The following is a 12,812-nucleotide window of genomic DNA, read 5'->3' on the forward strand; positions in this document are numbered from 1 at the left end:
CACAACTTGTTTCCTATTTTCTAACACGTTTATTTACAACAAAAAAAAATAGGCCCAAAATTTAAACATTTGGGTAAATCATAAGAACGCAGATATTCCTTTTTTAATTCATAAAAAAAGTTAGGCCTATTATTAATTGGATTCAACTGTTTATTTAATCTAAGTTTTGTGTTGTAGTAAAAATTTTTGAATTCGAAAAAAGCTTTTTTTGAAATAATGCTTTCAAAAATATATTTTTAGGTACTTCATTTTGGCATCCAAGTGATACTAACAATTTGTATATTTATCTCAGAGTAAAAAAAAAAAAACTCATTAGTTCAAATCTTTTCCTAGTTACAATGTACAAATAAAAACATTTAAAAATCAGCATTGTTTATATGATCAATTGAATATGCACCTCATATTATCATAGTTGTTAAGCATAATATGATAAAACATAATATGTATGTTATCGTCGCCTTAATTTAAAAACAATACAAGCTATTTTTTTCTTTATTATAATACTTGATCGCCATCCTTAGCTCTACCGAGCGCTGCATTTTGACTTGTGTACAAGGTCCCAAAACAGCTTTCGCGGAAACGCCTGTCCTCACGCTCCAGATGACCGGAGAAGACTGAGACCCAGCATTTATTAACTGACTTCCCCCACTACCATTTCCAACCGGTCCACACGCGCTCCGACGTACAGTCACGTCAAAAAAATCACTGACATTACTTTCCGAACACCATGTATACCTTAAAAGCAAAATACAATCCTCCTTAGAACAGAACAGGAGCGCCCTCACTAGGGAGGACTCTTAAATTAATTTTGTATAAAATAATATTTCTTATAGTAGGTACCTATCAGAATTTAAAAAATAAAAATATGTATATGGTTAAAAAAAAAACACTAAAGTTTGATACAAAATTAATGATTTATGAAGTTTTCATAGGTATTGATAATTTTTGTAGATCTTGATAAAGCTCTATAGTTAATGATTTTGATAAAAATATAGTAGAACTCTGTTTATCCAAACTCCAGTCATCTGCATTGTCATATATCCGGTTCGTTACCAGGATTTAAAAAAAAGAATGTTTTAATAACAAATAAAAAAGGACACTGAGCGGTTTCTTTTTCTGGACATATTTAAGTAAGTTCGAAATGTGATTCCAATTTCCTGTATTATTTCTAAACCAATGAAAAAAATATCTTATCGTAAATTTTGCATTTTCTTTCAAAAACTCGCCTTTTAACTCGCTTTTTAATTTAATGGTTAATCCAATTATCTGGATTTCTGCATATCCGAATAACATTTGGCACTCATGAATCCAGATAATTGTAGTTTTACTGTATCACTAAAATTTCTTTGTTTAGTTTTACTTTGTTTAATTTGACCAACGAGCGCTTTTACCCAACTAGGCCTGAAGATGCCTACTTAGGTGAAAGCGCTTACCATGGAATTTTATTGATATTTATATCAAAATCATTAGGTTTATTGTCTCCTGTAAAGTTATTATTTAGTATCTTACGTTGTATTCAAATTAAAGCGATGTTGCGTTTATAGAATCCTTTTACCAATACGCTTTATTTATCTTTAAACTGCATTTAATTTATTTGATTTAGAAAAAAATTACAAAACTAGATCTTTTTGTGAAAGTGTTTAAGTTTTGAGACCAAACATATCAGTCGACTTTATTTCACATTGATTCGATGCCATTTATTGCATAAAAACTGAATTCTAAAAATGTATGTAGATTAAACCTCTACAAATGCTGTATTCTTTTTACATTGTTTTTTGTTTATTGTTGGTAAAATGGTCAATACAAATATGAAATCTGATTTTTCAAAGCAGTTATTATAAGTAAAATAAGTACAAAACTTTTAGTTGTATATTACGTCGTTTAAATTTTTTATAAAATAGATGTTTATATTTTTCTGTAAATACTATCCAGTGCCAAATCCGTCCTTTTATTTGGGATTTTGATTTTTGTTTTATGTATGTATTTCAGTATTTAATCAAATCCATGGGTTTTATGTTTGTAAATTTACTATACATATCTGTGTATCTTTGTGTAAAAAAAATATGTAGCTAAATTTTGTCTGAATATATACGATAATTGGTGTGACGTTTCATCTGCAACATTCTATTGTAACTAATTGATGTCTTGTTTGTATGTTAAAAATAAGCATTTCAATAGAATTTTGCATTAAAATTTGCCTAGCAGTCATTTTGTGATACTTTTAAAGTTCTAAAGATTTATATAAACTAAGAACAGCATAATTTATTTTCTGGGCCATCTATCATTCAGTTTGTTACAAAATCTTATTTAATATTTGAAATAATTATTTTGTAATTTATATATATATATTTGAAGCACTAACTTTGTGGTTATTCTTTATAATAAAATAAATAATCACATTATGCTTCCCACCCTTACAAGACAAAAATACTTGATTTATTAGCTTCATACGCAGCATAATATTATTGAGTAAACATTGATAAAACAAAATTAGATAGAATTCTTTAGTTAAGTAAGTATACCTTGATAAAGAAGCTTGTATAGCTTTGAAAAAAAAAGTTGTTAAATACCACTTTGTTTTTATTTATTTTATTATAATTATTTTGTTTTTTAAATAAAACGGTTTACTTTGAATGTGCTTTTACTACAAAATATACAATTAGTTACAAAAGTATGATAAAAAGATGTAGGCTTATAAAAATATAAATAAAATATACAAAATATTTATTTTTACTGTCTCGTTTTTCTTTATTCCCCCTACATGTTAATAACTTCAATCATAATGAAATTCTAATATGTATTGAACTGGGTTGTGGTGCAGTAGTCAAGGATTTGAGGTTTGAACCCTGCTCTACATGAACTGATTTGTTTGTCTACTTTGAACTTGATAGTTTGAATCCCAACCTCCTCCAAGTACTGCCGAACGGTAGCTACAGTATGTGGGCGGGCATTATCCTGCATGAGGATGAAGTTTTCTCCAATAAAACCGCCGTAGGGAACAACATGGTCTTCCAGAATCTCTTCGACGTATTGATTAGCTGTCAAACCCCCTGCCCGACCGCCGGTTTCAATAAAAACCAGTTCGGTTTTTGCCTCTATGAAATGCCGGCCCAAACCATTGTAGAACCTCCTCCAAAAGCCACATTTTCTTGAATGCAGCATTGTTCAAAACGTTCTCCAGGCCTCCTGTAGACTCGTCTTCTTCTATCTGCCATGTAAGAAAATTCTGCTTTCGTCTGAGAAGAGGACAGAGCTCCATTTGTCAAACGTCCAATCAACATGCTCTCTGGGGAAGCGAAGTCGGGCTGCTCGGTAGGCTGGGGTCAATTTTGGGCCAGTAGCTGGCCTTTTCGGCGTAAGGTTGGCAGCCTTGAGTCATTTCCTGACTATCCACCCACCGACAGATACTCTTCTTGTTTCTCTGAGCTCTCGTTGGACTTGAACGCCGGTGAGAGCCCGAATCCTCAGCGCAGTACTGACAATGAATCAGTCATCTCCCTCCGAAGTGCACCGTTTTCGGCCAGAACCGTGTCATCATTGAAATTTAACAGTCTCTTGGTATCGCTGGTAAACTCTTAATACAGCAGACTGACTCGTGTTCAGCGCACGAGTGACTTCACGTTAGCTCTGGCCTTGTTGCAATAGCGCAACCAACAAGTTGTATCTATTTCCAGGTAATATTTCTGTTTGTTGATAAGGGAGAAAGGTATCGGTTGATGTTTGACGATTAACTGATAAGGGTTGGTCAGGTAGGTAAGCTTTTATAGGGAGCCGCTAATGAGTGCTACTGTAAACAAGCTCAAAAGGGGTGTTTACTAATCACAACACTTTGTAGGATTATGTGTGTGGGTATTGTCACCATATTACAAATTGTTTAAAAGCCAATACTTTTAACTTAAAGATATTAAAAATGAAAATAGAATATGAGCTTTAGATTTTTCACTCATCACTTTTGAACGCAAGCATGCAGCTTGAGTGGATTATTTTGCTCACGAGTGTATATATATATTTACACCTAAATTTTAATATCTTTTTCCACGTAATGAGGAAGTTCAGCGCTACGGGAAATAGGATATCAAAAAAATATGCATAAAAAATGTATGCGGTCAGAATTAGAGCATTCAATTGTACGCCGAAGTTTCATGAAAATGTACGAAAAAAATAATAAAAATGAACCACTTTGCATGACGTCACTAGTTCTTCTGAATCAACTAATGAGAAGAGAGTTGTGATAGATTTCTGGTTTACGGTAAGTCAACTGACAAATCAGCAGAACTCATCGAGCAGATGGGGAAGAGAACTTGAGACATCACGCACATAAAAAAATCAAGATAATGCGTTATATTATAATATTTTGTATAATAACTTTGTTTAAATCGCGTCACAACATGTTCAATTACAATGCCGAACTTCCAGGATTGTGTTCAAGTTCTTTTGGCATTCGTCATACTTGTCTCAATCACACTTTTGTATTAATAAACTAATGATCCTCGTGTTCTTGGTAACAGTATTCTCAAAGTTATGTTTTACATTTTGAAATCTACCGCCGCGCACGCTGATACAGAATACGTCACATTTTAATGTGATGGATAACATGTTGCACAACTTAACGATTGCTAATAGTTTTATGCTTTCCGAAATGCTCAACGCGCCTAACTTCAGTCTAGTAAACAGAGTGAAATGGATCGGAAGGAGTTGCGTGTTCTGTGTTCTGAGGTGTCCGCTTTCGTAAAAAAATAACTTTAAAAATAATTTCTCAGAAATGTTTTTCTCAAAGACAAATTATGAAGAATTTAGAAGCCAGTTCGTGTGTGATCAGTGAGCTTAAGTGTGACGAGAGTCAAAATGAAATCACGGGATGTCAAGGGCGCGATGAAAATCTCTTCGAATACAATAATATTTTGACTTGTAATTCTCAGCTTGTAAAAAGTTTTAACATTTTAAAAGATCCTTCAAGCAGTGTTAGTTCTCGAAATCCTTATTATAAAAAAGTTCTATTTGGAGATAAATCACAAATGAATCATTGTAATGGCACGAACGATACAAAAGAATTCGATTCCATTTGTGTCGCGCGTAAAGGTAGTCTGGATGACATCAAGGATGAAAAGCATTGTTTGAATAATTACAAAACATGGCCCGAAAGGGTTGAAAAGACAAAGGAAATCCTCAGTGAGTTGAAATCGCCGCAAGATTCTGTAAACATCCACATAAACAACGGTTTTGATTTGGTTGATAAAGATAAAAATAACACCTGTCAAAATGAGAGGACACCAGTGAACGAACCGAATAGTAAACATGTCAGAGGCTGTCTGGATATGAGTAATAACAGAGGTTGTGCTCAGGGGACGATGAAGTTGAATCAAGCCCTGGACAACATATCTTTAGCTTATAATCCCATAACCAAGCAGCTTCATTTCGTAACTCCGAAGGTTCTAGACAGGAACAAAGTATCACCGCAAGCTTCGAATCTCAGTGAATGTGAATCTAAGAAGGGTAGTTTCAGTGACGAAGGTAATTATTCGTTAAGTAATGGTGAAAAAAGTGATAGCCTGTCGAGTGAATCTCCCAGAAGTACTCTCATTAGGTCCGGACATCAGCGAGGCGCGGACGGAGGAAGCTTCTCCAGCACGATATCCAGCCTGTCTGAGTGTTCCCTGTCGGGAAGTTGTGTCGGCAAAGATGACCCGAGTTTGAAGGCCGAATCTCAGAAGTGTATTGCCAAAACTGATTCTGTTAAAGTGAAGAAGAAGGGCCTTTCTGGATTCTTTAGCAGGTAAAAATTTACATTCTCTACTGTATTTGTTCAAATCTATTGTAGCGCGTATGTGTAAAAACAACTAATTTACGGGAGAGGAAAAGATGACGCTTTGAAAAGCTAATAAAAATATTATATAAGCAGAAAGTATAATAAATGACAATGAACTTCCACCCGGAATTTTGACTGACGAACTTGTACGTTTTACTTAAATATGGGTAGCTAATGTTAATATTTTTTATTATTGTTGTCAATACTAAAAATACATACATATTATTTCAAAAACATTTAGTCATTTAATACAAAATTAGAGCATTTCATATATAAAAAAAACAATTGACATGAGCTGTTTAACTCTACTGTTGTACATTTTGTTTTTTATATGTACCTAATACTGTAACTGGTTATACTTTTATTCATATGTAGAATTTTAGTTATGATTTTAGGGGTAAAACTCGTATAAAAATATCTGTAAATACATAGAATTAAGAATAGTCCAGAAACCGCATACGCACATCAAACAGAAGGCGACTCAACTACTCATAAATGAGTAGGTTTACGTTTTGACCCATTAGTTTCTTTGTAGACGTCGCTCAGTACGCAACTCCTGATTTGAATTCAACTATGCCGTGCTGTGTCCTTTTAAAGTGAAGAAATACTGCTAGAATCTTAAAGAAACAGGATACAATCACATTTCACGTGTAATTAGCTAATGAATGTGTATATAACAAATGCATTACTTAAAAAAATAATTATTTTTCCATCTGCCAGATTGTCGAAAAAACAAAATGAAAATTTCGTTAGTGTTGCCAGGGTAGTAAATTTTTTTACCCTTTGCTCATCTAATGAGAGAATTAATGAAAATTGAATCTCGAATTAAACAACTCTGTGGTGGACGTTTGACCGGCATTATCTTCAAAACATCAAATATTATTTGACTTGATATAAAAATATCCGTTTCATGTAAAATAAAATTTGTTTTATATTTTAAGCTCAAAGTTCATTAATTCAATTACTCTTATTAAATGACCCTTAACTTATCTACTCTGTTGTGTCAATCAATGTTTCCGCGTGCACAATAAACTTTTAGAGAAATTAACAGATTGCTTTTTTTACCTTACATTTGTGTTATGATTATATTCTTCGCGATCTGGCAATATTACCCGGTGACTTCAAGTATGCGCGCGGCGAAAGTGTGTAAAAGCGAAAATGCGAAAGGGGGGAATTATTGGACACAGTCCGATGTATTCACATATGATTCTACGCTCCTTCTGGACTATTCTTAATTCTATGTATAAATAGTATTTTTACTATTCAAATGTGTATTTTAAATACTTCATAAGTACTTAAACATATAAGTACTTATAATTGACTTATTTACCACTCATCTTATTTTAAAAATTGCATCTTGATTTAAAACGTTGGATTTCTGCTAACCAAAGTCTTCTCCATGCTAGTCTTCCTTCTCTCAATAAGTACTATCAAGGTTTTACCAGGGTCCTACTATCCTGCAAAAAGTATTTTGGTATTTATAGCTTTTGTCATTTTGTTCTGTAGTTAAATTTATTTAGTGCAGGTACCCTCCCACTAGAACATGATTGTAAAATTTGTTTGGTTATTTCCTTGATAATTTTAATATTTTGTAGTTTGTCTATTCATGGACCTAATGATAATTTCAAATTGTGCGCATTGTGTATGTATGAATAATGCTTTATATCGTTATTTTACTTACTTTCATAATAAGTCTACTTTTTGTATGAATATTCTAGTTTGTATCGTTTCTCACCATTTTAAGTATTGTGTGTGGCAATCAGGCAGAACACTTATGGCTTATGGTCTACTTACTGATGGGCGAATCACCATTTATGAGGAGTATCTTATGACTTTTAAAATTATTTTTTACTCGTCAAAGTGATTATGTACGTAATTAAATTTTCTCTGATCGTGTATTTATTTTATTGGTATAATGATTAGTTTTATTGACTGATAATATTTTAGCTCAACACGGGTCGAACCTAAAGACCCGGCGTATATTTACTCAACTTCTCACCCTGGAATAAATGTTTTTCTTATTTTTTTCGAAATATATTATTTTCTTAAAAAGTGCTATGAAAAACTACTTTGTGCCGAAAAGTATATTATATCCTTTTTTATTACCGTACATGGCACAGATACCTTTTATAAACATGAAAATAAATACATTTAACATTACAGTGTTATATTACAAAATTATGAAATAATACAAGAACACTATATTTTTACGTTACAATATGTTGAGTTTGTCCAAATGTTTGTTGACAAAATACTGGATTTCACTCCAAGAATCGAAGAAAAATGGATTTTTAAACATAGACAAAATAGTGAATGTTACACATAGTGCCTGCCAGTGGACCAAGTAAACATACAAATTTCGTTTTTGTAAAGCACACTATAATGATTTACACTTAGATTTCGTTCTAGCTCGACTTAAGACTTCTGAGTTTGTTATCAGGTCTGTCCAAGATATTTTAAGAATTCTGCGATTCAACCACATCTCAAAAGTCTCCAGCCTATTCATAGTGTTCACCATAGTATCCAAGTCTTGCAACCATACAACAATACAGACCACACATAACATTTTACCAATCTCTGCCTTATTTTCAAGTTTAGATTAGCATTGCAGAAGAGGGACTTCATTTGATTAAAAGTAGCTCTTACTGTCTCAATTCTGCATAAATAATAAATAAGTATTACCTAAATATTCGTCTCCCATATATTTTTTTTAATTAAAAGACATTTCAGGGTCTGAGATCTAATCATGATTATTTTAGTATGTATACGAGTATATATTATGTAGTAAAAATACTACCGCGACGTTTAAATTCATTATTTGAATTATAAAACTCACCATGATTTTAAAATTTACACTAACTTTTTTTACTTTCTCGCCATTTTTGAAATTGTTTGCCTATTGTTTATTTTAAATACTTAAGTACACCGCAAGACAAAAAAAATTACGAGTTTACCTGCTACCGCGCCCCTTGACTTTACTGAACCCTTTTTCTAAGAAATCCTTTATCGATACCTCTTTCTTTTGTTTAATAAATTAAGGACACTATGTGTCACCTTTCTACAATATTTACATTTTAAAATGTCTCAACAGTCTTGTTTTACCCGCGTTTGAGTGAACATAACACAACAATCATGGAAAGTGCAAAGCAAATGTCGATTGCGATAAAATCCAAAATAATCACATTGTCGCAAGAAAACATATCTAATTGTGAAATATCTCGTCGAGTTGGGTATTCAGAAGGTGCAGTGAGGTTTTTATTAAAAAAAATCCAAGAAACTGGATCCATAGAACGGAAAAAAGGAAGCGGACGGGGGCGCGTGACATCTGCCCGAGATGATCGCTTAATAAAAAAAATTGTTATGCGCGATCGATTTTTAACGGCACCTGAAATACACGCAGAGGTGCAGTCTACCAGCACATCAACATTTTCAGTAAAAACAGTGTCCAGGCGGCTGTTGGAGCATGGTTTCCAAGCACGGAGTCCCGCAAAGAAACCATTACTCACGGACAAAATGAAGAAGGCTAGACTGGATTGGGCGAAAGAGCACCAGAATTGGACCTTGGAGGATTGGCAAAATGTTGTTTTCTCTGATGAATTAAAATTCAACCTTTTTGGTCCAGACGGCAGAAAGATAGTTCGACGAAAACGTGGGGAAAGATATCATCCGTCGTGCGTCACTCGAACCGTTAAACATTCACCCTACGTGATGATTTGGGGGTGCATGACAGCATACGGTTTAGGACCTCTAAATTTTGTACAGGGTACGATGAATGCCATTCAGTACAAAAAAGTGTTAAAAAAACATATTATTCCAACAATCGAGGACATTACGCAGTATACCGCGGACCCAATTTTTCAGGACGATTCTGCGCCGTGCCATAGAGCCCGCACTGTGAGTACAAATATATATATTTTTAAATGCATTTTGTGACCACATGATAAATAATTTATTGTTTTTTTATAGATCAATGAATTCAAGGAGAAAATTGGCTTAAAATCGTTGACGTGGCCCGGGAATAGCCCTGATTTGAACCCGATAGAAAATTTATGGGCGATTATGAAAAAAAAAGTCGGGAAAAAAAAATCAAAAAACATTGAGGAATTAAAAAAAAACTTAATTCAAGTTTGGGAAGAAGAAATAACATCAGAAATTTTAGATTCGCTTTACGCTTCTCTAAATAATAGAATTTTACATGTTATAAAAAATAAAGGTGAATTCACTAAGTACTAAATATTTTTAAATGTTATAAATATGTTTAAATGTAAAATACTTTAATTTAAAATAAAGCGATAAGAACCTACTTCTTAAATATGAATTAAAAAATAACATGTCTTTTATTATTCCATCACAAACACTCGACCATAAATGAACCGTTATGGGTCTCTAAGGTTCGGGTAATCTGATACTTGATATATAATGGCAATTTCTAAGTACAATTCATGAGTAAGATTTTTTATTTTAACCTTGAAATAACGAGTAGTCATCACATATGTCAAACAATATAAAAAAAACTAATTAAATATCAAGAATAATTCATTATATGTCAATTTTAGTTTTTTTTGAGAACTCGTAAATTTATTTGTCTTGCGGTGTAGGTACAAAAAATCTTCAATACCGACACTATAAACAAAAATCGAAGGTGCACGGCAGGTGTTTTTTTTTTCCTTTATTAGGGCCTTCTACCAAAACTTGATAACATCGGCCAAAAACAATTTACACCAATAAACATAAGAAAAACATAAACAGAAAGGAATAACAATATAGATACAAACAATAGACAACAAAAATATAAGTACAAGAATAACATCAAAATATCAATTGTAATAATAAACACATATCCAAACCACCAAAAATTTCAACATAAACAGAAAAACTCACCAAAACCTGATAGTGCCTATTTAACAGAAAAGAGAAACTTACACTAAAATTAAAAGGAAGATAGAAATTAATTACTAGAAAAATTGCAACAAAATATTAACAAACATAATCTTATATTAATGATAAATTATAACTATTAAAAATAAAATTTAAAATTAAACGCCGGAAGTAATAATGACGTTAAAATATTTTACATAAACCTAAAAATGTAAGATAAATTTATTGTAAAAAGAACACGGCAGGTGTTAAGTGTATCTATAGAATTTTATGCATCCCAGTAGGTAGATAGCTAACTATATAATATATAGCTAGCTAATCTTCCACGTTTTCAGATTGTTGCTTGTTGTATTGTTGTTTTGGTTAAAGTCCACGTTTTACCATTTCCACCTGCTCAGGGCGATTGACCACTGACCACCTGTGTATGGCGAGTACGCAGTACGTAGCCACTAAACAGGTAACCTACCTTTTACCTATACACAACGCAGGTTACTTCGACTGTCAAGTAACAACCGCGTGTAAAAAGGATCTCACGTAATAAGAACTGATCACAAAAATACGCCTTATTTTATTTCATATTTTATTTATACTTTTACAGTGTTTGTATTCTTTTTTTTTTCAGAATAATGTTCCCTCACTGGGGTGTCCCGTGCCGAGTAATAATAAACAATAATAAATAGTTTAGATGTAGTTTGAGACAAATAGTTTTATTTGTTCAATATTTAACAGAACCTTCCATTAAAATTAAAATATGGAGATAAATTTACCATATTCTTGGCTAAGATCGTGATTTATACGAGTATCCTTAATGAAATATTAAAATAAATAAATTAGTCAAATTTAGCCAACAATATTTTGAGTTTCTACAAATTTTTGTCGACAAGGACTGGATTTAACTCCCTAGGAAGCTGTTAATATTCATATATTAGGTGCGTTGTGTCAAAATAAATATTGCTAATAAAAATATTAGTCTATTCTGTAGGCATAATTATTATGTGGATAAATTGTTGTTAAAATTAATATGTATTTAAAATTCTAAGTACATAGTGAAATTGAATCTGCGCTACTCAAACTCAATGTTTTTTACTGTAGTAAAATTATCATTGTATGACATTTCTTGGTGGAACTGCATTTTAATTATAATAATAAAAATACGTATATAGTTTTATTCCACTTTTATTTATAATTTTTACCAGTGACCGGGTTTCGTCGTGACCGGCATCGTCACACTGGTGGGAAACTAAACAAATTTCTGTTATATACAAGTGCAAGCAGGGGTTGTTAATCATGAATTATGGGAATAAAAGAGTTTAAATTAAAATAATTTAAGTATAAAGTAATAACAATTGTATGAATTGAAGTTTTGTTTGAATCTATATAATGAAAACAGATGTAAATTATATAATTTTAGGAAGTTTTATAGTAAAAAATGTATTTTAAATTTATGTATTTAAATTTTATTAAAACTATAACAGGGGCCGCTGGTTGGTAAATCCTTCGACAGCCATGTCCCCGGACCCGGGGGTCATTAAGATATTCTCCGAAAACTTACTACTTGTAATATCTTTAAAATTACGAACAAACGTAAAAACAGATTTACCAGTTGAATTCAAAGGTTTACATAAATCACTCTATTGCTGTTTCATGTATCATCATATGTGTGACTTGTCGATATATCAATCGACCCAATATCTTTTTTTGCCAAAAGACTATACGCATACGATTAGAGATAGGTGTACCTATATTAGTTGTTATTGAATTGTCGCCATGAAAAAACACGTCGTAATAAATGTGAATAATGTTGCTATGCTTAGCGGTTTAAACAAAGAGTATTTTATTTAATACCCACACAAAACCACATATGTAAGTAATGCGCATTAACCATATTACGTGTAGGTTCTTACACATTTAAAAAATCTGGAACGTGTGAATCGGTTTTTTTCTTCATGATAATAAATAGTTAACATTTGTTAAATAGATAAATAGTCATCTTTAGCAATCGATCAGATGGCTTCGTAATCGTATCTTGAAAGTATTAGGTACAAATTCTCCCATTTCTCTTAACAAAGATGGTGAAGTCAAAATGAATTGAAATTGAGTTTTCCAAGTAGGTTATGTTCGTCTTGAA

General features: G+C 32.2%; 1 protein-coding gene across 1 annotated transcript; it reads left to right on the top strand.

The window, feature by feature from the left end:
- The first annotated feature begins 4,660 nt into the window (after nt 1-4,660).
- On the top strand, nt 4,661-11,836 carry LOC148275852 (uncharacterized). Its single transcript, XM_088235117.1, has 2 exons — nt 4,661-5,773; nt 11,307-11,836. The coding sequence occupies exons 1-2, from the start codon at nt 4,785-4,787 to the stop codon at nt 11,362-11,364; spliced, it is 1,047 nt and encodes a 348-aa protein (XP_088091243.1). The 5' UTR covers nt 4,661-4,784; the 3' UTR covers nt 11,365-11,836.
- The last annotated feature ends 976 nt before the right edge of the window (nt 11,837-12,812 follow it).

Source organism: Micrasema longulum, unplaced genomic scaffold (assembly GCF_059751315.1).
Source record: "Micrasema longulum isolate JH-2025_06_02 unplaced genomic scaffold, ASM5975131v1 h1tg001332l, whole genome shotgun sequence".
Classification (NCBI taxonomy): Eukaryota; Metazoa; Arthropoda; class Insecta; order Trichoptera; family Brachycentridae; genus Micrasema; species Micrasema longulum.